The 25,146-nt window shown below is 44.7% G+C and overlaps 3 protein-coding genes across 12 annotated transcripts; all 3 read left to right on the plus strand.

The window, feature by feature from the left end:
• Positions 1 to 497: 497 nt before the first annotated feature.
• LOC109644910 (bMERB domain-containing protein 1-like) lies at positions 498 to 10,297 on the plus strand. 3 transcript variants are annotated; one of them, XM_069524680.1, is made up of 7 exons: positions 541 to 782; positions 4,727 to 5,043; positions 6,184 to 6,304; positions 8,121 to 8,194; positions 8,791 to 8,905; positions 9,158 to 9,228; positions 9,326 to 10,297. In XM_069524680.1, the coding sequence occupies exons 2-7, from the start codon at positions 4,965 to 4,967 to the stop codon at positions 9,442 to 9,444; spliced, it is 579 nt and encodes a 192-aa protein (XP_069380781.1). In that variant the 5' UTR covers positions 541 to 782; positions 4,727 to 4,964; the 3' UTR covers positions 9,445 to 10,297. The 3 variants fall into 3 exon arrangements, with proteins under 3 accessions (XP_069380780.1, XP_069380778.1, XP_069380781.1); XM_069524679.1 differs by lacking the exons at positions 4,727 to 5,043; positions 6,184 to 6,304; positions 8,121 to 8,194; ... (1 more) ...; positions 9,158 to 9,228; positions 9,326 to 10,297 and adding exons at positions 943 to 1,115; positions 1,680 to 4,329 and having other exon boundaries at positions 498 to 782; XM_069524677.1 differs by lacking the exons at positions 4,727 to 5,043; positions 6,184 to 6,304; positions 8,121 to 8,194; ... (1 more) ...; positions 9,158 to 9,228; positions 9,326 to 10,297 and adding an exon at positions 1,680 to 4,329 and having other exon boundaries at positions 499 to 782.
• Positions 10,298 to 13,366: 3,069 nt separating this feature from the next.
• On the plus strand, positions 13,367 to 19,962 carry tom1 (target of myb1 membrane trafficking protein). 8 transcript variants are annotated; one of them, XM_069524890.1, is made up of 16 exons: positions 13,367 to 13,612; positions 14,310 to 14,394; positions 14,499 to 14,577; positions 14,660 to 14,809; positions 14,926 to 15,060; positions 15,150 to 15,284; positions 15,703 to 15,819; positions 15,999 to 16,132; positions 16,213 to 16,255; positions 16,368 to 16,476; positions 16,616 to 16,676; positions 17,114 to 17,183; positions 17,572 to 17,637; positions 18,029 to 18,091; positions 18,759 to 18,798; positions 19,248 to 19,962. In XM_069524890.1, exons 1-16 carry the CDS (start codon positions 13,558 to 13,560, stop codon positions 19,340 to 19,342), a joined length of 1,437 nt encoding a protein of 478 aa, XP_069380991.1. In that variant the 5' UTR covers positions 13,367 to 13,557; the 3' UTR covers positions 19,343 to 19,962. The 8 variants fall into 8 exon arrangements, with proteins under 8 accessions (XP_069380991.1, XP_069380993.1, XP_069380992.1 ...); XM_069524891.1 differs by having other exon boundaries at positions 13,408 to 13,612; positions 16,002 to 16,132; XM_069524892.1 differs by lacking the exon at positions 17,572 to 17,637 and having other exon boundaries at positions 13,397 to 13,612.
• Positions 19,963 to 20,639: 677 nt separating this feature from the next.
• On the plus strand, positions 20,640 to 25,097 carry gcat (glycine C-acetyltransferase). The gene is made up of 9 exons (XM_069524898.1): positions 20,640 to 21,075; positions 22,395 to 22,525; positions 22,610 to 22,711; positions 22,795 to 22,941; positions 23,141 to 23,295; positions 23,394 to 23,476; positions 23,580 to 23,751; positions 24,468 to 24,589; positions 24,775 to 25,097. The coding sequence occupies exons 1-9, from the start codon at positions 20,856 to 20,858 to the stop codon at positions 24,924 to 24,926; spliced, it is 1,284 nt and encodes a 427-aa protein (XP_069380999.1). The 5' UTR covers positions 20,640 to 20,855; the 3' UTR covers positions 24,927 to 25,097.
• The last annotated feature ends 49 nt before the right edge of the window (positions 25,098 to 25,146 follow it).

The raw sequence follows: 25,146 nt of genomic DNA on the forward strand, positions 1-25,146 counted from the left end.
GATCCAGATCTTAGTTGTGTGGTTCAGATCTTAGTTGTTGATCCAGATCTTAGTTGTTGGTTCAGATCTTAGTTGTTGATCCAGATCATAGTTGTTGGTTCAGATCTTAGTTGTTGATCCAGATCTTAGTTGTGTGATCCAGATCTTAGTTGTGTGATCCAGATCTTAGTTGTTGGTTCAGATCTAAGTTGTGTGATTCAGATCTTAGTTGTTGATCCAGATCTAAGTTGTTGATCCAGATCTTAGTTGTTGGTTCAGATCTTAGTTGTTGATCCAGATCTTAGTTGTTGATCCAGATCTTAGTTGTTGATCCAGATCTAAGTTGTGTGATTCAGATCTATGTTGTTGATCCAGATCTAAGTTGTTGATCCAGATCTAAGTTGTTGATCCAGATCTAAGTTGTTGATCCAGATCTTAGTCGTGTGATCTTAGTTGTTGATCCAGATCTTAGTTGTTGATCCAGATCTTAGTTGTTGATTCAGATCTAAGTTGTGTGATCCAGATCTTAGTTGTTGATCCAGATCTTAGTTGTTGATCCAGATCTTTAACTGATTCTTTCTCTGAGGATGTAACTTGACATCATGCCAGTGTGTGGTCCGCACTGAGGCATCCACACCGGTAGGGGGCGCTGGAGTCGTGAGAACGGCCGCAGGTGCGCAAACGGTGTAAAAGTTAAACCTCCAGACGGTGACACGTGTTTATCAAAGAGACGAAGTGTGGAAGTAGAAACCGGAGGAGGTCGTTGAGAACTCTGAGGATCTCTGAGGGAAAGAAGAGAAAAGGTAAAAGTGTTTATTTATTATAAATAAGTTGTGACGTGTCCTCTGCTGCAGGTGCTTCCACACGTCACCTGTTACTTCCTGCTTCTCTGTTGTTTATATTGTGTTTCTTCCTGCTCAGGAAAACTTTAACATTTCACTTCTTATCGGGTTTATTTTAAAGTGAAACTGCAGCTTCGTTTCCTGTGATCGGCGCAGATCCGACTCTTGGTTTTTACAGAGACAGGAAAAGAAAAGACTCCTGATAAACAACTTCTCTGCTGAGTTCAGATCAACACAGGATTTAAACACAGACGTGAACAGGATGTAGGATCAGGAGACAGAAAATATCCAGAGGTCTGGAAACAACACCTATTTTTATTTTATTTTATTTAACCACCCCAACGATTGTATTGTACGTGTCTAATAATTTGAAATAACTGGAAAAACCTATTCATCTTAATGACATAATTGTTTTAATGTTGTGTTTCTAGCTGTTCTTAGTTTTTTTGTGGCTTTACTTTCCTCTTGTTGAGAACAGAGATGAGACAAGTTGTGATTTGTGAATATGAGCTATACAAATAAAAATGGATTGCTAGATTGATACTGAATCTCTATTATGTGATTATAATATTAATCTTTTTATTTTATTTTATCATCTGTGTTCTACGATTATACTTTGACTATGATTATAACTAATCTGGGTCGAAATGTCCACAAATTATATCCAGACAAATATGTCCAAATACATTAAAAACAAATATATATAAACACACGCTATATGTATAAATGTGAGGTTGATCAATTATGTTTTTCCTCCTCAATGTGCTGCACAATGGGAATGAGGATTATATCACTATATTGGACTTGATTGTTCTTGTTGTGTTAACTTTATTATTTTCTCGGTTTGACTCCAACCAGCCGCTCCATGTGAAGCATCAGCAGAGACTCTGAGCTGCACAGGACGACAATCATGAAGAGGAACAAGCAGATTGACGTCAGACGCGCCCTCGCTCTCGCCAGCATCTTCAACTTCCTGTGCTCCTGCTCCAAAGGCTGCCTGCTCCCCTTCCTCACCCTGTACCTCAGGCAGCTGGGCCTCACCCCCGTGATGACGGGCGTCGTCATGGGCGCCAAACACCTGATATCGCTGGTGTGGAGCCCCGTGGCGAGCCTCCTCTCCAAACACTACAACAAGAGGCGAGTGGTGATAAATGGCTCGCTCGTGTGTTCGGCAGCGGTCGCTCTGGTTCTGCTGCTTGTCCCGCTCGCAGAAGTGCACAAGCAGAGCAGCACCTGTAACGCCACGAATCTGAGCAGCGGTTCAGCTCAAGGTCTCGGAGTTAACCCGCCCACCAGCAGCGTCCTACCTGAAACGTCCGAGACCAGGCCTCACCCAAAACATCCTGTTTCCCATCCTGGTGTCACGTTTCCTGCAAAGACGATCGCTGGTGGTAAATCTGCTTCTGTAACTTCACATCATCGACAACAGAGTGTTTCTGTCGGGGTCGACCACAGCCTCCGAGGATCAGGGGTCGGCAGCTCTGTTGTGCCTCATGTCTCCAGCTCCTCTGCTGCTGCTGTGAGGAGTAAGAGGTCAGACTTCAAATCAGGCTCTGTGGAGCCGCAGAGAGAAAAGACGCCAGACGAGAGGAGCCGGTTCGACTTTTTAGGAAGCCTGAAGGTCATGGACCCTCAACACCAGCTCTTCTTCTTGATACTCATCATCGTCTCGGTGTGGGAGTCTGTGTCAGCTCCTCTGGAGTGGACGGCAGATGACGGATTGTATGAATATCTGGATTTTGCGGACGCCTCCGACCGTTACAGCAGCACCGGGCCGTGGGGTTTACTGGGAGCAGCGTGCGGGGCTGGAGGAGCGGGGCTGCTGGTCAGCCAGTTGAGTTGTCTCATAGCCGGTCGGACGCCCAGGAGCGCGGCACATTTCTACTGCTACGCTGGTTTGGCCGCTCTGGCCCTGCCCGTGGCTTGTTACCTCCCTCTCTACCTGAACAAAAAGCGAGACAGGGCCAACGGGCTCCTGAAAGCGCTGCAGCTGGTGCGTGGTTCCCCTCGCGCTCTGCTCTGTGCCATCACCACCCTGCTGGCCGGGGCAGCGTGCTCTGCCGTGGACAACTTCCTCCTGTGGCAGATGCAGGATCACGGGAGCAACGAGCTGCACATGGGATCGTCTCTCGCCCTCGCTCTGCTCTCACAGGCCGCCTTCCCTCTCCTGGCCGGCCGGGTGTCCAAGCTCCTCAGCCCGGGAAGGGTGCTGGCAGTCGGGGCTGCAAGTCTGAGCCTGCAGTGCCTCTACTACTCCTTCCTCTGGGGACCCTGGGCCGTGCTGCCTGCCCAGATGTTGAGTTGCCTCAGCGGCGGAGCCCTCTGGTGGGCTGTGAACGTCCAGTGCGAGGACGTTGCCACGCCGGAGGCCGAGCGGAGCGTGAGGAGGGTCTACAGCGCTCTGTCTCTCCACCTGGGAAGCAGCCTCGGGAGCTTCGGCGGGGGGTTTGTGGTGCAGAGGTTCGGGCTGACGTGGCTGTTCAGAGCAGTGGCGGTGGGTCTGATGGTGTGGTGTGTGTGTCTGATGCTGCTCCAGTGGAAGGCCCCTCACCAGCGCAGGATCAACTACTCTCGCCTCCTGGCCGCTAACGCCAGTGAAGCCAGCGACTCTGAGTCGGAGCAGGAGAGGGACTGGCTCGACAAAGCGATGGAATACGATAGAAGCAATAATAATTATGGAAGGAGGATAAACCAGTGAAAGACTCTACAGAGTGAGCTGCACAAAAGAGATCAGTGGGTAAAGTGCAGAATATTTAGAATAACTTATCAGATTAACACTGTCCTGTACAGACACGTCGATCTTCATCAAGTAGCATAGCCACAATAATTGATTTCCTCCCCTGACGGGTTTCATTTCAATCTAAGCGGTGACGTTTAACTTTCCTCTGACTTTTATTTGCACACACTCATAAATATCTGTCGCCTAAACACGCTTGATTTGTTTTCATCCACAATGTGTTGAAATATTTCCTGTCCACCTCCTCCTTCCTTCCGTCCAAGTGTCACAATGACAGGTTCTGTAGTTTTTGCGTAATCCATTTTACAAACAGAGAAAGAGACGAAGACATAAAAACAACAGGGCTACTTGTGGCCAGAAGGTCTCAGCGCCACCGGCCAGGTTTAACACTGAAGCCTCTGACAAGCAGTGCAAACACAAGACGTGTGCACAAGGTGAGGCTGAACCTCCTGTTTCACCACTCCCGACAAACTGCTCATCTGCTGGATCATCGGATTTGAATGGAAGCTGCGATGATGGTGATTGTAAATGTAAATTTGTATTTAACTGCCGTGAGTTGAGCAGATTAAAACGAGCTGCAGCTACAGAACATTTAAAGGTCGACTGTGTTTCAGAGGCTCAGTGTCTCACGTCAAATGTTCCCCTCAGACCTGGTGGGAAACATGTTGTCATCACACTTTAACACGTCTGGATTTGTATGAAACTGCAAATGTTGAATTCAGATTCACTCATTCATGTTAATATTAATATTAAACACTCCCTCGTCCCTGATGTGATGTTTGTTTTGTCTGTAAAGTTTCAGTTAGATTCAAGAAGAAATACATTTAATGATAATAATAGTGTGTGTGTGTGTGTGTGTGTGTGTGTGTGTGTGTGTGTGTGTGTGAGAGACTTGCCCTCTTCAAATATTTTTCGAAGCTTGTGTATTTAATTTATGTACACATTATTGTTTGCACTTAATCAAACATCACCACCTCCTATACCAGCTCTACACACACACACACACACACACACACACACACACACACACACACACACACACACACACACACACACACACACACACACACACACACAGAGTGATTTGACTGAGTCGTCAGCTCCTCTTTGTTTATGCAGTATAGTTATTGAGCAGTGGCTCTGTGTTGTGCTCCTTCTCTGTCAGTAGGTGGCGTCCCTGAGCAGAGATCAGCTGCATCGGCTCCTGTGAGCAGAGAAATCATCAGTGTGAGTCTGGACTCATCATCATCATCACCTCTCCGTTTTCTCCTCCTCTCCGTTTTCTCCCTCCGGCTATGGTGCATGGACACGTTTTTATTTTTATTTTCAAGCAGCAGCAGAATTTCTTTTGATTGTTCTTTCTGTGCAGAGAAATTGAAAAAAAAGGGAAGCGTTGAGGAAAAAACATGGAAAAAGAGAGAAAATGCTCTCAACAGTACGGATCCTTGGAGAAGACGCAGGTGGACGGAACGATGGTCGAACCAGGTGAGTTTTTAATGGAATGCGCTGTTCACGTTGTAATGCTTAAATATGACAGAATGTATTTACGCAGTTTCAATTCATCAGCCATAAAAAGGTTGAATCAGAAAGAACTCAACAGTGGAGAGAATGAAAGTTACCTGTATATCAGCAGCAGGGCTGTAGACAGGATTTCACAAACCCTCGGGGGGGGGGGGGGGGGGGCCCATTTCATTTATAATAAAGACCCTAGTTTTCCTAGATAGATACATACATATACATATATAATTAAACTATAGCATACAAATCAGTTTATAGCTTTACCTTTGGTTTTATTTTATTCTATTTCTGACAAACAGACCAGGGGAAGGTGGTGAAAACGTAACCTCCCTGCCGGAGGTGATTAAAGTTGTAGTGTGAAATTAAAAGTCAAGAACAATTTGAACCGAATGCTCGAAACCTGTCGGAGTCCTGAGAGCAAAATAATGAGAACACGAGGGAACACACTGGTACTCCATGTGTGTGTGTCCATGTGTGTGTGTCCATGTGTGTGTGTTCACAAACATGTGGACAGAAACATGTGTATTCTTGTAATTCCCCCGTGGTTCAGTGTATGTGATCTTATCGTCGTTTCACACAAGGTCAGGTGATTAAAAGCCGATCGGAGCTCTGCCGGGTGACTCATCGCTCCTGGTGAGGAGTCGGAGGCTGGGGGTGGGGGGGTTGGGGGGGGGTCACAGCAGCAGGGTGGAGGTTCATGTTCTCACACAAGCACATTGATGGAAAACACGAAAAGAAAAAGCCAGAAAACACGACAACGGAAGTGAGTGAAAACCCGAAGAAATTGCTAAATTAAAATGTGACGCTTGAGTGCGAGAGCGTCCAAAAAGAACCTTCTGCTCATTTGTGTCTAACATTAACGAGCTTGTGTGACACGTCTCGTCACCGTGACCTCATAATTTAATTTGCTTTTCAATATCTGGATATTTAAGTAGTTCCAACTTCACAGTGGATGAAGGCACAGAATCACTTAAATCCAGTTTCAGGATCTTTTAAAACTTAACGCACATCACGCTGCTCAGAGTTTCTTCGTTAATGTGTCTGTGGAAACTTTCTGCGATTATTCAAGAGACAAATTAAAACCTGTTTCCATGTTTCGTCTTTCAGCAGAAGACGTCGTGTCGATGGCCGACTCCACCATCACGGTGCAGGACATCGAAGGAGAGCTGGTGAGAATCGAGCGGATACGAGACATCCTGGTTCGGAGAGAGTCGGAGCTCAGATACATGTAAGATCTGTCAACGCGATATCTTAAGAATTTGAGTTTGGGTGGTCAAAGGTCAAAGGTCAAAGTGACCTCACAACATGTTTTTGTCTTCTTCAACGCGATATCTGTCCGTCCTCTTCACATTTTGACGAGTCGTCCCTTCGGAAGTGGTTCATGTTTTTCCTCAGAGGTTTATGACGCGTCGCTGCTGTCGCGTCGTGCCCCTCTGTCGGGTCCCAGCGAAGCTCTGCTGCTCTGGGACCTGAAAACACAGAGACACTGTTAAAAGTCTCTCAGGAGTTATGGTGGGAAACACAACTGTCAGCCACCAACGCTGCATGATGGCACAACGTGTGTAAACAGAACAGCAGTGCTATTTAATGTCTCACCAGGCTGTGACGCACACACACACACACACACACACACACACACACACACACACACACACACACACACACCACGTCTCTCTGCTCTCTCTCATCCTTGCTTTTTAATTATTTCACTTTTTCTGTGGAGACCTTCCTCATTATTTTGCCACACAAGGCTGGAGACGGGAGCACAGGGAGTAAAAGCAGTGATCAGCTCTGATTAATGTTTTCACACCATGAGTCACAGATGCAGATAATGATGACTTCTGCTCGGGCTCTTATTTGTGACACGTATCAGACGGCTTCGTGTCACACGATTCACAAAGTGATGCACAGTCCTAATAATAGTCTGAGGGCTCCGTGTGTTGATGTCTATTAAATTAACTGCAGCACCAACGCAACCTGTGGGAAGATTCAGCAAAACAACAGAATTATATCATCCGATATCTAAATCTCTCAGGGTCACGGGAGCCGGAGCCAATCCCAGAGGACTTTGGGCAAATAACCACTCACACTTCAAACCTACACTCAATTTAGATTCTCCAATTAACTGCATCACAGTCTGCGTGTGTCTGGACTGTGGGAGGAAGCTGGAGAAAAACCCAGAACCGATCAAACCAAGAACCTTCTTCTTTAAATTTAAACCAGTTAGAAAATAATATAAACTTCTGAATCCTCGTGATCTCAGCTGCACGCTGGAGGTAGTTACAGGTTTCCAGCTGTTATCGTGTTAAAAACACGACTAAGTTCCAAATGAAAATCTGGATCGACATCAAATTGCTCGCAAATATCAGTCCCCTGATTTTTTTTTGTAATCAAGATCCATGTATTGGATCGTACCGATGTTGAGTCCTCCGGCAGGTTCGGTTCTGATGCGGCCCTTCGCTGCAGGTCGTCCTCACTTCACGTTGATACTGTCGAGACAAATATCTTGAAATCTTTCTTGACCTGCGTCTCATCCTGTCTCACAAAAAACAAAGGGCTGAAAACAACATCTCCTCCTTGTTGTGGCTGAAGTCGAACCTATTTTATTAAACTAACAGCTCAGTATTTCTATCACAGTCATTTTCCTTTTCACACACACACACACTCGTATGAGCGGCTGCTGTTGTATCAGACAGTGAAATGAGATTTGATTCCGTCAGGTGTTATTTCAGCCAATAAACTCACGGACTTCGCTGCCGCCTGCTGATAAAATCTCACCCCGGTGTTTTTCAGTCTGATCAAACTCAAACAATTTCTCATTCACGCCTCTGTGTGATGGATCCAGGAGGAAATTGCTTTGCTGCAATGGAACAAACTTCCAGTCTGTGTTTTCAAAAACCTGTCGACGGCAAAACAAGATGTAATCAGTCAGTGGATGTTTTTCTAATGATCACATTTTTTTTTTCTGTCCTTTTGTTTCCAGGGATTGTTCCTCTGTGAAAACAAGGTCAATTATGTATTCACGGTTTTTGTTTTGCTCTCAGGATGGACGACATCCAGCTCTGCAAAGAAATCACAAGGCTGAAGACGGAGCTGCAAAAACTGGTCTCAGTTCCAGGTGAATTTAAAAAAAAGCAGTCGCAGTATTTAAGACTCAGACTTCATATAATAATGAGCCTCTGTTAGATGATGCTGCTTCTTCTTCAGACTAATACTCACATCCCTCCGCTCATTAAGTTTAGATGACAGCTCTCGTGTGGAGGAACGTTGCTGTGGCAACTAGGAAGATAAGAAGCTGAGATATAAAATAATACAGTTACATTTACAGGGAGATGATAAAACCGTAACGTGATTTACACAGAATCAGTTCATCTGGACTCAGTCACATCCACAGCTCCAGAAGACGAATCGGACTTTATCTAGTCACTGTTGTCTGACAAGTCACATTAAGCACCGCAGAATTCAGAAGATACTATTTAAGCATCGGAGGAAAAAAAAGTTGCTGTCGCTTAATCTGAGTTTTAAGTTTTTTTAATCAAACAAATCACTGTGAGTAACAGTTGAATGCAAATATATTAAATAAATCAAGTCGATAGAGGAGGAAGTTCTTCTGCTGCTTCAAAATGTGATGTTGTCAACAACATGCATTGTGATTGGTTGGATTTGTCCATTTCTACATTAGTGTGTGTGTGTGTGTGTGTGTGTGTTGAACAGACAAAGACAAGTCCAAGGAGGACAGGGAGCGGGAGGAGGAGCTGCTGCTGCAGATCAACAAGCTGGTGGAGACCAGAGACTTCCTCGTGGACGATGTGGAGTTTGAGCGACTGAGGTGCGGTTTAAAAAAAGAATCCACTGACGGAGAATGACGGTGACGTAGTTCGGTTTAATGAAGTCTGAGAAATACATTTTGCCAGAGAGCCTTCAGGAGAGAGAGGATACAGCTGTGTGTGACTGACGCAGTGAAATCACAACATGCAGATTAGAGTCTCCAATTAAAGTGTGGTCTCGCAGTGACATTCAGCAGCACGTGATAAAATCTGAAAATCTGAAAAAGAATACGAGGATGTGTTTTCCTCCACAGGGAGAGAGAGGAAGACAGAGAAATGGCGGCTTTCTTACAGTCCAAATTCCCCAAAGCTTTGGCTGCAAAAGGTGAAGGTGCACATCAATTATCCAGAGCACGTGTTCCAGAGAACGCAAATGTTTTCCAGAAGTTTATTAATCTTCATGTTTCCACGTTTTCAATCAGGGTCCCTGCCGGATCAAACGGTGGCGTCCAAATCTCAGCAGACGTCGTCTCCGTTCATCACTAAAACTGGACTCACGCTGCTGAAGGACTGCTGCGGCTTCACCTGCTCCGTCATGTAACACGGTGAAAACACAGGACTCTACCTGCACACGTGAGCCGTGTCCGTCTGCCCCATTAACACAGATTACCTGCATCAATCCTCACGTATGCACATGATGTATTGTACTACTAAATGTGATTTGCTACTGTGAAAACACTGTGTGTGTGTGTGTGCGCGTGTGTGTGTTTGCGCGTGTGTGTGTGTCCTGCAGTGGAGCGATGACCAGCTAATGGGTAAACTGATGGATTCTGTCCAATCAGGTTCATTAGATATTATTGTTACGGATTCTCTGACAGTGTAATGATCCATTTATCATGTAAAGATAAAGACGTCCATTAGGGAACAGACTACACTTGTTAGCGTCCTCTGCCACTGTCTGTAGGAGACGAGCATTACAAGGACATTAATAAGGTTTAACTGATGATTATTGTCCTTATTTTTCATTTCATGTTGTTTTATTAATTAAGTCCAAAGTGGCATCTTTAGAAGTAAAATTCAGTTTTAGAAAATAAACCAGAAAACTGCCACAGATCAAAATGTTTGAGGATTTCTAGAATGAATTTGAAATATTTTTCTTTGATTAAGGACTTCTCTAATTGAGTGTTGTACTTTATTAGATTCATTTAACATTTTCACACCAGACGTCATTTATTCAGCTCGTACCTGAGGGATGTCTGGATGTGGTTCAGTCTCAAACTGCAGAAGAGCTGAAGAAGATAATTCACATTTAAACCAAAGTCTTTGTTAATGAAACATGTCTCATTCTGTGTTTTGTAAAAAGAAAAAAGAAAACACACATGGTTAAACAGAATGTATTCATGTCTCCATGTAAACGGTGATGTTCGAATAAACACGTCGCTTTTCTCTTTGAATGTTTGTGTCACAGGAACATGTTCGTCTCTGTAAGATGTTCTGAGGCGGAGTCGGTAGTTTAGTCAGCGCCATGACAACGGGATGAGATGCTGGAGTGTATGTGAAATGTGAATGTGATGGTGGTGGAGGGTGTTATTGTTCACTGGGGTGAGGTCGTCACAGACACACACACACACTCACACTCTTATAATATTATATTGCTTTCATTGAGACTCTAACCTTAACCATAGTTACTACTTGCCTAAACCTTAAAACTAAAACTAACCTTAAAACATGTCTACACTGTAAAATGTGTCCACGTAATGTGACTGTGGACATGTCCCCACAACATGAGGGATACCTGGACCACACACACACTCACTGCAGATGAGTCACACTCAGAGACGAGCTCTGTCTTCTAAACGTCTCCTAATGAAGTATTGTTTTGAACCAGATTTCCGTGCATGATTTTACACCTGTCACCTTGAGGCAGAGATAAACACACAGTCCTCCCTGCATCATCTCTCCGGCTGGGTTACCGTCGTCCCTGCGGCTCGACTCGTTCTCTCTGCAGTGACGTGTTCCGTTCCGAGCTTCCGTCACAGCTGGTTGCAGATAAACAGTCCTGCACACGCTGCACCACTGTATTTAATTCACCGGCTGAGGAGGCTGATCTGGAGGCTTCACACTGTGAATACAGAACCCGCCGGCCCGCTCTCCTCGGCTGGAGGTAGAGAAAGCTGCTTGTTCTTGTGCAGAATGAAACGCTGGCAGAGGCAGCGTCTGGTCAGGTGATATCATGCTACAACAATTGATGGTGCTTTCTTTTTGCCTTCCTCGTTCTCTCTCTGTCTCTCTCTCTCTCTCTCTCTCTCTCTCTCTCTCTTCAGTGTTAACTCGTGCATGTGCTGCCCCCCCCCCCCCAGGAAATTGTCTGTGACATTTGCTTGAGGGAAATCTTGGTGTGTGCACGTGTCAGCTGCAGCGAGAGGGAGGGAGGGAGGGAGGGAGGGAGGTGGAGAGCAACCTGTGAGGTATCTACGGCCAAACGTGTCATCGTGGCCACTGTTGCGTGGATGGTTGCAGTGTTGGGAAGTTGCTCGGCTGAAACACTCGGAGGTTTGATCAATACTTGTTCTCCCAGAGACCGCGTGTGTTTCAACAGTAACAGCAAAACAACGGAGAGTATCATTACTCTAGTATTTGTATTATCCCCGTCGTTCGTCAGTTCATGGATGCATCTTCAGTAGCATAGCAACCAGGAGCCAGTGTGATGAACCAGACCTGCTGGCTGAGGTGGTTGTTTCCACGCTGCAGCTTCACGGTCCACACAGAGAAATCATCTCATGCAATCCCTGTAGCATCACATGAACTGTTTCAGAGTAAACACTGTGGGCTCGTCTCTGCTTCTGGACCAGGGCCGGGTCTAGGCAGGGGCAAGAGGGGGCCTGGCCCCCTCAAATAAATGTTGTGCCCCCTCAAACTAAATCCCCCAAAATATATTAAATTTCATATATTTTTTATTATCTCATGCTTCTCTCCTCCGCTCCACTTCTTAATGTCTTAATGTCTTGCTTGCCCCCTCAAATATAAAATATATCAAGTTGTTTCTCATGTCATGTTTCGCACAATGCCCCCTCAAGATTTGTGGCTGCCCCCTCATACATGCCTGTCTAGACCCGGCCCTGTTCTGGACGATGAAACAATAAACTAAAATAATGAACACACACATTTTCTTAGATGAACACTGTAATTAACCTTTTAATGACCCCACCCCCACCCACACGAGCCACATACGGTTCTGTATAACGGGCCGAACTGTCTGATCCGCTGTGAACAGAGGAGTGGGCTGAACATCAGCAGCCACAGCACCGGCTATAATCTCTGTTGTTTACTGGCTGGTGAGTCACTGAGTCTGAGTCACACACTCACATCATCGACACCGTCAAACACAACCGATGTTCATCCCCAGTGTCGGCGAGGAAAACACCAACAATCTGACTATTGTTCTTATTCTCCGTGAGATATCGCTCCAATTACATGACGTGAGTTGTTAATAAAGAATACATGACTGCTACTTTAATATTCCTGCTGCCATGTTACACAGCTCAGTCTGAGTATGAGTCAAATAAACATTATTTATTCATTTTGTTATTAAATCAGTACATCTGATAGATAGTCAATCACAAGCAGGAAACATGGAGTTAAGTTATAAATACAAATACACACACATATACACTCGTGTGTGACGTCAAGCTGTTGACATGTCGGTGTCACAAAATGCTGAGAAATCTCCGATTGGACGTCAACATACGATGAACTTATGTATCCACGTCAACAGAACGGGACTAAGGTCAGAATACTCTACTTGTCTGAATTTGGTTTCATGTAAACGTGTGTGTTGAGTCATAGACAGAAGTTTTCTTTGGAGAGTTTGTGCACAATAAGTAAAACTGCAATAATCTTTCCAGGGGGAAAATAAACCTCTTGACCTCCTGACAGAGGCTCAATAACAGCCGCTCGGTGTCTCTACGCTGGGACCTCACCTGTCTCCAGGTTCACTTTGTGATAATCAACAAAGTTCATGAGGAGAAATAACGAACCTGTTCAAGATGAGGCCTCAGAGTCAGATAATAAATCAGCTTTAATGTGACATATTCACAACTATTCAACTTTCAATGAAATCTGCAGGAAGCAGTTTTAATGCACCTGGAGTCCAGAGTCCAATCAAACAGTGCCCCCATGTGGCAGAAAGTCAAACAACACAAGCAAGGAGACCTTTCTTTGTTTTCGCCAGAATAATTCTTAAAAAAGATCATTTATGATATTTTTATTTATTTGTTATTAAGTCATTTCTAAAGTCAGTTGACAAATCATGTCAGGACACATCATCGATGTCTGAAGTGAACTTTTTAAGGATGAGCACAAAAGACTGTGAGAGAATTACTAAGTATATATTAATTATATTGATTTAATTTAATATTTTGTATTCATGTCCAGGGTGTACCCACACATTTATTATCATCATCATTATCTCAGAGTCTTGTGTGTGCAGGCATGTACTATGCCTGTAGGGGGCGCTGGTCGCCGGTGCTGACATCATACTTGCAGGCTTCTGTCCCTTTAACGGTGACGCAGTTCAACCGGTGGCCCAGTTCAGTGCGGTGCTCAGCGGCAGTGGCAGCAGTCTGCAGGAGGGAGCGCGGCTTGTTGTTGGGCTCGGCACGGCACGGCACGGCTCGGCTCGGCCCGGGGACGCGGCTCGGCCCTCGGCGGCCTCATGATGGAGTTTCTCCTGGGGAACCCGTTCAGCTCCGCGGTGGGACAGAGGATCGGTGAGCTCTCTCATCTGTTATCAGCTCATCTCTTTGATGTTCTCTCTCTGTCCTTTGATGTGAGGTTCGCTTTCGAACATCCGGAATCTATCGATCATCGATCGATCATCTGATGTGTTTTATTTCGCGTCACAGTCCAACAATCAGTTCAGGTCCATTAAGAGCCACGGCTTATTGATTTGACTGACGCGTCCACGGGACAATGATGTGACAGAGGCGGGACTTAGAGGCCGGGATGCGCCATTTGATTGGTTGTTAGCGTGTCAGTTTAACCTGCTAATAGGTGGGCGGGACAATAAGTGGCCCACATCCTCCTGACCCACATCTCATTTGTGTCTGTGTCCTGAATACTGATGTGTCTGATGAGAGAGAGAGATGGTTACTTCAACTGAGTGATAATCATGTGTATTTAAAGTACTGTGTTGTTACTTTACATTTTTATTAGAATACTGTGGATTCTTTATTGTCACCGACACAATATGAAGGAGAAGAAAAAGACCATCTCAATAAATCAGTTGATTTTGACTTCTCTAAACTGGTTTAATGTTATTTTCTATTATTATTATTAAACCATACGTAAAACTTTCTTGCACTTAACATTAAGCACGTTTTTTCAACTTGCATCATATTATAGCTCAGTTTCATTATATTATTTTATATTATTATATTATTATATTTCTGTTTGTTGTTTTTTCAGAGTGTGCGACCAACTCCAGCCTCCCGTCAGAAGACTGGGCCCTCAACATGGATATCTGCGACATGATCAACAGCTCAGAGGAAGGGTGTGTACGTGTGTGTACGTGTGTGTGTGTGTGTGTGTGTGTGCGCGTGTGTCGTTCTCTGGAGGTTTAATTTCCTCTGACCATTCCAAATATTCTGATTACAGACCCAAAGATGCAGTCAGAGCCATCAGGAAGAGGATCGTGGGGAATAAGAACTTTAAGGAGGTCATGCTGGCGCTGACTGTGAGTGTTGTTCATCCTCAGCTGTTATCAGACGTCAGACACGGTTCGATGGTTTTGTTTTGTTGTGTCCTCCGGGCGTCAGGTCCTGGAGACGTGTGTGAAGAACTGCGCCTACAGGTTCCACATCCTGGTGACAACTCGGGACTTTGTAGAAGGGGTCCTGGTGCGGTCGATCATCCCGAGGAACAACCCTCCAGTGATCCTGCACAACAGAGTGCTCAGCATCATTCAGGTGGGGAGGGCATGAGCTGGTGCTAACCTATAAAAAAATAAGGTGTTGTTCTGTTTGAGTTTCTGTTGATGCCTTCCTCTGCTCTCTGTATTAATTTGTGGTTTTCTCTCGCCTAGGCGTGGGCCGACGCATTCCGCAGCTCACCTGACCTGACGGGCGTGGTGTCAGTGTATGAGGACCTGCGCAGGAAAGGCCTGGAGTTCCCCATGACGGAACTGGATGGTTATTCACCTGTGCAACCTCCCAAACAGGTGCAAACTCTGCACTTTGGTTTAGCGCCGCTTATCTGTCGCCTCTGGTCGTTTTCCTTTTGGGTCATTTCTTTGCCTTTGCTTAGCAGACTGTGCCTGGGAACGGGCCGGCTGTCACTACTCTGCCTGCTGCGCTCCTTTCTTCCAAACCTCCGCTCATCCCACCTCAGACCTGCGAACTTAAAAAGGCCCTGGAGGGAACCAATGCCTTCACTCCCTGCCAGGTGATGGGCCGTGCTGTGTTCTGATATTTCAATTGCACTGAATTTCTAGTAATCAGAGCTGAAATGCTCTTTCACAACTCAGGTCAAAATCCACTTAAAGCTGAAGGTACACTGTGTGATTTGCGGCTTGACGTGATTTCCGTGTAGCTGATTTTAGAATCGGGCCGATTGAAGGTAGCGTGTTTCTGCCTCATGAGCAGGGTTAGCAAACAAGCTTCCTTCTTCTTTGACACGTGCACTGATCCAGTCGGTCCTGTCAGACAGTCGATGGTGTCTGAGCTGGAATTCAACATTTCCAAGTTCGCACAGTCTACGTCCAGCTTCAGTGTCTCCAGTTACTCAAACACTTAAGAAATCAATATTTGCTTTTTGCGTTTTCACGGCTGTGTTTGTTCAGGAAATACTCTTGATATTCCAGGTGAAAAAGCTGAAGACGGAGCTGGGAGCGGTGCGGAGTAACCTGACCATGATGTCGGACATGATGAGTCAGCTGGATCCCGTCACAGTGAAACAAGCAGACATGGAGCTGCTGGAGGTAAAAACAAAGAGGAATAAAAACAAATCCCAGCGTTTTCCCTGTTCTTATACGTCCCATCCATTCAAGCTGAGGAACAGTGCGTTTCCCGTAACTGATCTAGCACTGTGTACGTGTCTGTACTGCATCTGACCCCCTCAACCCCCACCCACACATGCTTTGTTTGATTGTATCATTAGCAGTTATACACAGTTTGTAAGGAAATGCAAGACAGGATAGTAAAGATCGTCCCCAGACTGAGTGAAGAGAAGCTGATCGAGGAGCTACTGGCAACGAATGATGACATGAACTCCGCCTTCACTCGCTACCACAGGTTAATGACATCATTAAATTATTATTATTAACAAAATAAGATGATTTCTGTTGTATAACGATCACTTTGTTCTGCCGCAGGTTTGAAAGACGCATCACAAACGGACAGAACACAGCGCAGAAGGTGAACAAATGAGTTAGTTGCTTGTCGGACTCATTTTATGAAATGGTTGCATTGTGAATTTTCTTTTTATTTCATCATGAATTTAACTTTGTTGTTGCTGTTTGTCTCTTAGAGTCACATGTACGTCAACCTGGAAGACCTGGACCTCACGGCTGAGTTTCAGGAGTCCGGTGTGGCTTCAGCCACCAGCGACAGTTTGTCCAGTCAGTTGACCAAACTAAGTAAGTTCACCGGCCTCTCACTGTTTGTTTTTGTGTGGTTAGTAACACATGAAGCCTGTTGAACATAAGACTTCATACATGTAAAGTGTATGTAAGTCTTATTAACTGTAAAATGTTCATGTTGTTGTTGTACTCGCAGGTACAAGTGAATCAGACGACATATTATCCAAAATCAACGCCTCATCTCAACAAACACCAAGGTACAGAAGAAAGATCCTGACTGTTCATTCAGTTTGTCAGAAATATTGAAGTTACCACGTGTGTCCAGAATCACATGTGTCCCACACACAGACAGACATTTGTGGAATTAGCAGGTAGATGTATATTGGAATGAATGAGGATACTTCAGTCAGACAAACAAGGTTAGAAACCTCTAAAAACAAAGCAGTCTGAATAACAGCACATCCAGTTGCGTCACAGCGTGAAACAGATTCGATCTCACAGAGCGGTCGTGCAGCCGCTCTTTCTGGGGTAAACTCTCGGAAACGGCTTCAGCAGACGTCTTGATCTTTTGCTTTGGTGTTTAACTCTGACTTATTCCGTCTTAAGTCCTTTTCAATAATGTGGCCAGCGTCTCCCCGGGTGTTAACCTTTAATTATCGGCTTAATGCGGCAACATACAAATCCTCTGTTTCAGTGAGAAAAGTGAAGCTGCAGTGGACGGCCTGGCTCAAGCTCCGGACAACAGGCTACTCAACCCTGGAACGGTGAGCGAAGATGTTAATCGCACGGTTTAATGTTCAGTCACGAGATTTTATCAGCTGACATGATTGAATTTTTTTGGATCCGTCACGTGGACGATGGGAGCAGGAGAAAAAAAAAGGGAGTAGAAGGGAGCGTTCGCTTGGTTCAAGGGACATTTCAACAACTTCACCAACCTCAAGTCCAGATTTCTCTGGTTTCTGCAGAGTGTGTGTGTTGTGTGTGTGTGTTGTGTGTGGGAGGGAGGAGAGAGTTGAGGAAGTAGTGCTGCTGTCAGTTAGTGTCGGGAAATGAAGGAAAGAATAGACTTAGTTTCGCAAAACGTGTGTGTCATTTTACTAGAAATCTGTTGTTTTTTTTCACCCTAAATGAACTTTCTGTCTGTGCACGAAGGACGACAGCCCGGCCTCCACCAGCAGCTCCTCTCCAAAGTTAGATTGGATGATAAAAAGGGGAATGGTGGGTCTGTGACGGTTTCACAGTGGTTCACCTCTCCACGCTCCTGTTGTCTCTGTGGTCCTGATTTATTTTTTGCTGTGGTCTGGTTTGCTTCTGTTTGAAACATGTTTTGGGTTCGTTAGTTCACGTTTTGAGATAAATGAACTTTGGTTTGCATGTTTTTTTTCTATGTGTTGACGATAAAGAAGATTATGTTTAGTGTCTTTTGCCTACGCCTCTTCCACCGCATGAGAATGTTTGGTTTGTCCTGATTTGCCGCATTGTTGTCATACCTGCAGCTCCTCACATTCACTCGTTCTTTTGTTGTTGCTCGGTTCTTCTTCATCACGGTTCTTTAACATTGGATCACGTTTTACTCGAACTGACCTGGTGCTCTGCTTCTTTTCCTCAGATTCCTCTCAGCCAGTCCAACGTCATGGATGATGTTGAGAACTGGTTGGCGTTGGATGATGAGGTAATTTTTCCCGTTCGTTTCTTGATCCACTGAAGGATGAATCCTGTTTGATTCACTGCAGAGCTTCAGGTGTACACATGAGTAAACACCAGAACCAAAACAAGTCTCCACATTCAAACACAAAATGTTTTGGTCAATGTCCTGATTGAGTTAAAACTTCACACTTATAAAGAAGTGAAACTAAATATTAGAGAAACAGGAAACACATTTAAATTCTGAATTTTATTCCCAAATACAATATCATATCAAATCTACCCAGAAATACTGATTTTACTTAAAGAATAATTTTGCTCCTGTAGAAAATCAGATGCACTGTGAGAACTCACGAGAACTAGGTCGACCGATCCAACAAGGTTAACATGACCACACGGTGACATTATGTCACTGACATGACGTGCAAACGAGCCGATGGAAAACCAATCGCATGCATGAGCTACATCTGAAACAGTTTGTTTATTAGTTGATCAGCAGAACGTTATTTGACAACCGTTAAATCATTGAAGACATTTTTAAATAAAGAAATAAACACGAGGCAGCCTGACAGCACAGTGACTTGTGTTGGAATAACAACAACTAAAATACATTTTTAATGTTATTATCAGGATTGTCTCGATGGTAAAATCACCAGAATGATGATTAAAATATATCCTTTCTGTTTGTGTTGTAGTACGATGACTTTGAGGACTCTGATGGTGTGACCAGTGAAGGTGAGGGTCCCGACTGCTTGTTTTAATTCAAGTCTCCTCACATTTTAAATTCATGCAGATTGTACTGGGAGCTACAGGCTCATTGTGAGGTTGCTTCTTTCATCACATTAATACTTTCAGTTATTTTTCTACCAAGTCGTCTTATATCTGCTTGTAAAATGTTTCCACATTTGACCACCAGGGGGAACTAAATACTGGACATCTGGTGCCATGAACTTTTATTTGCAGACCCGTTAAACACAGAATACTTTTAAATATTCACATGGCTCCTGCAGTAAAACTACTTAATGTTTAACAGAATAGCATGAAAACAACAAACACAACAGTCCAACAAGTATTTTATTCATTTATTTACACCGATGTTTGCGTCATGATTCCAATCTGTAATTTTTACATTATCGATAATTGATCGATGAAGCGTTATCTCACCTTCTCGTCTTCTTCTGCAGAGTTCGACAGGTTTCTTGCAGGAAGAGCTAAAGCAGCGGAGCGCCTGCCGTCAGTGAGGGCGTCCTCACAGGACCCCGACCACTCCGAGTCTTAAACTGCACTGAAACCTGCCAAACTAACAACACTCACCTGTGGAGGGACGGAGATCTGTTTCAGACGAGTAGTTCAATGAAAAACTGGATAAATGGGGAATTACAACCCACGATTATGGAAGGACTTTGTAATTGTGTACATTGCGGGTTACTGTTGAGCTAATGTGTTTTTTTTAATTGGCGAAGTTAACATTTGATGAAGAACAGAGGTTTTTACTTGACGTTGTTATGAGTTCGTCCATGTGTGGAATGCAAACATTTGCACATTTTATAAAGTTACATTCCTGCTGTTGGAGGTTAGAGGGCGTGGTTACAAAACGTTTTGTAACATAGATTATGTATGATAGTGCTGATAAATATATATGTATATTGTTGAATATAACGTAAAGGTGAATGAAAACTCCCCCGTCAAAAAGGTGACCTCTGTTAACGTCTGTGTAAGAGAAGCTCAGCTGTTGCATTCAGGAACCATGTGATGCTTCACGTCATTGTTGATGCAGGATGAAAGAAATTAGTTTGTTTTTTTAACATCCAAATTCCCCTGTTAAGATATTTTACGTGGAAGTTTAACAGAACGTTGTGACAAACGACTGTCATATTAAACTAAGTCCATTAACTGGAAGTGTGTCTTTTCTTATTCTAACCGTCAAAGTCTCTATTACCTCCACCGAGAAGGTTTTAATATTATTTCACCAACTTTGTCTGGTGTTTGATTTGTGGGTTTGGTCCTGAATGTGTCGTACACAGTGACTGAAATCACCTTGGCTTTAATTTATCAGTTACACTATCACTGTGCAGTGTTTACTTCACTGACACCTGCAGAACACACACGTATCTTAACAGTATGTAGTTTGCACACGGAATAAACGAGGTGAAGTAGTTTTAACGTTGGAGAGAAGGTTATAGTGAAATTGTGACGTGTACGTGAACGACAAGTGAGAGAGGATCAGATCAGTGATGCAATAATAACACATTTAAACACAATTTAAATAAAGTAGTAGAGCTCAATATTAAAATAAATGTGTCATGTAGATATTTAAGTAATTGCACATTTTCCAGAGCTGAGTAAACGAAGAGAAAATTAAATGAACAAATTAATTTCAATAAGTTATTTTATTAAATGTATTCATGTATTTATTTCTTAAGTAATGAACAACCATCGTCTGAAGCAGCGGTTTAATAATCTCTGAAATGTGATTGGCTAAAAGCAGCCCACCTTCCATGCGCTCTGCCTCCTGATTGGCTCGCCACGCACACGCCCACTCCTCCTACGTAACTCGACCAGTGTGGGTTTTATGCTGGATGGAGCCCCGCCCCTACCCCCGCCTCTGATTGGTTTAACTTCCGGCATGAAGAGATCTAATTGGTCACGGTTGAGAACGGAAGTCAGAGGAGGCCAATCAGAGGCAGGATAGGGGCGGGACTTGTCCCACCACGGGGGTAGGATTCACTGTTTGCTTTCTGCTGCGCGTTTGACAACGTCCACACTTTTGTCCCTCGGGTGGAAGGACCGACATGTCTCTCGCTAAAGCTGCCCGGAGTTTGGTGCCGTCAGCCCGCGGGCTCCTGCAGGTCTCCGCCGGGGCTCCGGGGCGGACCTACGCCGCCGTGGCTGCGGCCCGGGCGGTGCTGGAGACCGAGCTGGACTCGATCCGAGCCGCCGGGACGTGGAAGGGGGAGAGGATCATCACCTCCAAACAAGGGGCGCAGATCAACGTGGACGGAAGCCGAGGCAGTGAGTGTTATAGTCAGTCAGTGTGACAAGCGGAGATTTACGGGACGGGACCGTGTCCCTAAACGCACCACGCGCACACAAACGTGGCTGTGTGCAGTTGTTGCTGTGACGTCATGTTTTCTACAAGTTTAACTTGACTCAACTTCATTTAAGTAACTTTAAAACGCTGGAGGACACGAGCTTGTTGGATCAACACCTTCACAAACATGACATTTAATCTCTTCAATCTAAATCTAATCTAAAATAACCAGGACCTGAAGTCTATTACTTCTAATTATAAAAACAATAAATGTTATTTCATGGTACTCAAGGTAAATATATCATGTCCTCTGTACAGTACTTCATTTTCTGTAAAACATAAACCAATTCTTATTAATATATTATATTATTCAATATGTTGGCTGTCATTGTGAAATCCTCCTATTTTATATTGTTAATACCTTTTTACATTCACATTATACTGTATACTATTGTGCAATATAACCTATATATACTTGTATACATCCTTTTCATAACATATATGTATACGTCTATTTCAACATTACTCACAGAAACAAGTGAATTTCCCTGTGTGGGAAGTTATCTCGTCTCCTCGGATCTTAAATAAACACATGAATGATTAAATTAAACATGTGAACACAGGAACCGTTTAAAAAAGTCAAATCAAGGTTAGAGTCTAATAGATCAGATGAAATGTAGACAGAGGCGTTATGAGCTCTCCGGGGCTCGTTCAGCAGGTGTGGAGTCAGTTCATAGAGGTGTGCAGTGGTATATTGTTGTGTATTCTTTGTATGGAGCCAGTGAAGCTGGATGAGGGGAGCTGTCTGTAGATTTGGTGCAGGCGATGAAGGAAGCAGCAGAGTTTCAGACGGTCATACCAGTGAGAGGGCGTCACAGTGCGGGAAGTGACCAGGGCATGAATCAGAAACGATGTGTTGCACCAACTGAAGGAGAAACGGATTCTGGAGATGTTGCGTAAATTAAAAAAAGCAAGCAAACTATTAATATGTGCACACAGTTCCTAATATCTAACCTGTTTACTGCTCTGTGGTCAGGTCCGTGTTTACACTTCAGAATGAACCTTTGCCAGGGTTTGACTCTGCTGAGTTATGAATGGCCCTTTGGCTTCAGGCCATGCGTGTTGAATTCACAGGGATGACTGCACTGACCCTCTTTGTTCACACGTGTTGACCTGGTCGTTTTGTTTTTGTCACCACTTTGCTTTTATTGTCTTATTGATAAAAACTGGAAATGTTTCACTTCATGGGCGAAAGAATCAAACGATGACCTTTCATTTTCTCCGTAACTTCCTCTTTCAGACATACTGAATTTCTGTGCCAACAACTACCTCGGCCTGTCCAGTCATCCAGATGTGGTGCAGGCCGGGATCGATGCCCTGAAGACGTACGGTGCTGGACTGAGCTCCGTCAGATTCATCTGTGGGACACAGGTCAGATTATTGTAACGCTCACACACGTCACCTCTTACTCCTGCAAGACGACGATTAGAAGCACTGATGATCTGTGATCTACAGGATCTGCACAAGCATCTGGAGCAGAAGCTCGCAGAGTTTCACGAGAGGGAAGACTGCATCCTCTACGCCAGCTGCTTTGATGCCAACGCTGGGCTGTTTGAGGTACGTCACGCTTTACACTCTACACTGAGACTGGTAACGAACTCTCCTGTCATTCTCAACCAGTCGAATGTCTCTCACACCAGGTTATGTTGGGCCCGGATGACGCAGTGCTGTCTGATGAGCTAAACCACGCCTCCATCATCGACGGGATCCGTCTGTGTCGAGCAAAGAGGCTTCGCTACAAACACATGGACCTCGGTGATCTGGAGACAAAGCTCAGGGAGTCACAGGTGGGTGGAAACCACGTGATTCAGAATCTGAAACAGTTCAATCAGATGCCGTCACCATTATGAGCCACGCAGGGGGGACGATCTCGATGTAGCAACAGTAACTACGGAAGACGGGGCTTTGCAGACTTAGTGTTGTATTTGTATGAAGGCAGATTGAGGACAAATGACAGTTTGCTTCAACGTGTCTCGTCCTCCTCAGTCGTCTCGTATGCGCCTGGTCGTGACAGACGGCGTCTTCTCCATGGACGGAGACGTGGCTCCTTTAGAGGGAATTTGTGACCTGGCTGAACAGTACGGAGCCATGGTGTTCATCGACGAATGCCACGCCACAGGCTTCCTGGGGCCGCGGGGCAGGTGAGGAAGATGCTGATTCATCCGAATGCAAAAAAATCCACTTTATGTTAGTGTATATTGAAACGATGGGTTACCTTTGTGACTCCTGTGATTTGCAGAGGGACGGACGAGCTGCTGGGAGTGATGGACAGAGTTCACATTGTGAACTCCACCCTGGGGAAAGCACTGGGTGGAGCAGCAGGTGGGTTTTCATCAGTATCTGGTATATTATCACCAAACGGTTTTTCAGAAACAGAGCAACAGTTCCACATCAAATCCTCCTCTGCTCTATATATTTTTTTCAGGTGGCTACACAGTTGGTCCGAAGCCCCTCATTGACCTGCTGAGGCAGCGCTCACGGCCGTATCTGTTCTCCAACTCCCTCCCCCCTCCTGTGGTGGGCTGCGCCACCCGGGCTGTGGAGCTGCTGCTCGCCTCCAATGAGATCGCACAGAGCATGACGGCCAAAACCATGAGGTGCGTTTGTTCTAAAAGTGGGGGTTGGGAGGGTGGAGCTGCGTGCTATTGTTGGTTTCTGTTAGCCCAGTGGCAGCTGGTGTCGGCGGTAACGGGTCAGGGTCAAGGGTTGGTCAAGGTCTTCGGAACATTTTCAGAAATTCAGAAGCAACTCATTATTCAGCTGGTCTGTAAAAAAGTTTATACGGTGCACTGTTTGCTGAAGGAGGGAATTCTAACATGAACAACCAAGTGGAGAAAATAGAGAAACGTCCTCATCCTGATCTTAGTAACCGAATGAGCTTAATCTGAAAAGGGAACAAATAAATTTCCCATCATCTAGTTGCAAAACCTCGCTCAGTAACTCCCACACACAACCCTCAGGCCACATTGTGCAACTGTGGAAAACCTGCTGAACAAAGCTTTTTTCAGGATAAATTAAATTAAGCAAAGATCCTTATTGTCATTATGCTCAGGTACAGTAAAGGTTTAAGAATTCTCTCTCAATAAATTGAAAGTAAATAAAAACAGTAATGGCAAAAAAAAAAATCATCAAAATCAGAATTCACAGATTTGTTTATGTGGATGCATAACTCAATGTATTGTCTTTTATTGGCTCATCCTCACGTTGTTTAAGCAAATGTTCAGGATTAATGAGTTATTTTACCTCATGACGGCTAAACTAAATAACATCTACGAATGTGACTGTAAAATGTGTCTCTCTGTTGTTTGTTCAGGTTCAGGAACAAAATGACCCAGGCTGGTTTCACCATCTCGGGCTCGGCTCACCCGATCTGTCCTGTGATGCTGGGCGACGCGCGGCTGGCGTCTCTGATGTCCGACGACATGCTGAAGCTGGGTGAGTCCGTGGAGAAAACCTGAAATGACCGCTGAACATGGTTCATTGTGACATACATAATAAAATTGTGGCGTCATTAACACCTGTGGGCGACAGGAGGTTGTTCACTCACCAACCAGGAGGTCGGTGGTTCGATCCCTCCCTGTAGAAAATGTGCTCTGCTAACTCGCCTCTTCCCTCCACAGGAGTGTATGTGATTGGATTCTCTTACCCGGTCGTACCAAAGGGCAAAGCCAGAATCCGTGTTCAGATTTCTGCAGCCCACACAGACGAAGACATCGATCGCTGCGTGGACGCTTTCATCCAGACGGGCAGGAAGCACGGCGTCGTCTCCTGAGATGGACAGACGAGCGAGAATCAGCTGTTACCATAGAAACCATGAAGCGTCTGCCCCTGCAGACCCTGCTGCCTGTTACTAGAGACCTGTGAATGATTGTGATGGATATATTGGTTACAGAGGTTTATGTTGTGTATGTGTGTGCCTCTCTCAATAAAGCACTTTTGCTAACATGTGTAGGTGTGTATTTAAAATATAAGGGCTGTTTATTAAAGACAAT

This window comes from Paralichthys olivaceus, chromosome 5 (genome assembly GCF_024713975.1).
Source record: "Paralichthys olivaceus isolate ysfri-2021 chromosome 5, ASM2471397v2, whole genome shotgun sequence".
Classification (NCBI taxonomy): domain Eukaryota; kingdom Metazoa; phylum Chordata; class Actinopteri; order Pleuronectiformes; family Paralichthyidae; genus Paralichthys; species Paralichthys olivaceus.

Excerpts from the sequence above, each read along its gene's own strand:
- tom1 (XM_069524890.1), top strand. The coding sequence starts at position 13,558 with ATGATGGAGTTTCTCCTGGGGAACCCGTTCAGCTCCGCGGTGGGACAG. Across the intron at positions 16,677-17,113 it reads TCATCTCAACAAACACCAAG|TGAGAAAAGTGAAGCTGCAG; the intron begins GTACAGAAGAAA and ends CCTCTGTTTCAG. Across the intron at positions 17,638-18,028 it reads GGATGATAAAAAGGGGAATG|ATTCCTCTCAGCCAGTCCAA; the intron begins GTGGGTCTGTGA and ends TCTTTTCCTCAG.
- gcat (XM_069524898.1), top strand. The coding sequence starts at position 20,856 with ATGTCTCTCGCTAAAGCTGCCCGGAGTTTGGTGCCGTCAGCCCGCGGG. Across the intron at positions 22,942-23,140 it reads CAAAGCTCAGGGAGTCACAG|TCGTCTCGTATGCGCCTGGT; the intron begins GTGGGTGGAAAC and ends CGTCCTCCTCAG. Across the intron at positions 23,296-23,393 it reads TTCCTGGGGCCGCGGGGCAG|AGGGACGGACGAGCTGCTGG; the intron begins GTGAGGAAGATG and ends TGTGATTTGCAG.
- LOC109644910 (XM_069524679.1), top strand. The coding sequence starts at position 1,732 with ATGAAGAGGAACAAGCAGATTGACGTCAGACGCGCCCTCGCTCTCGCC.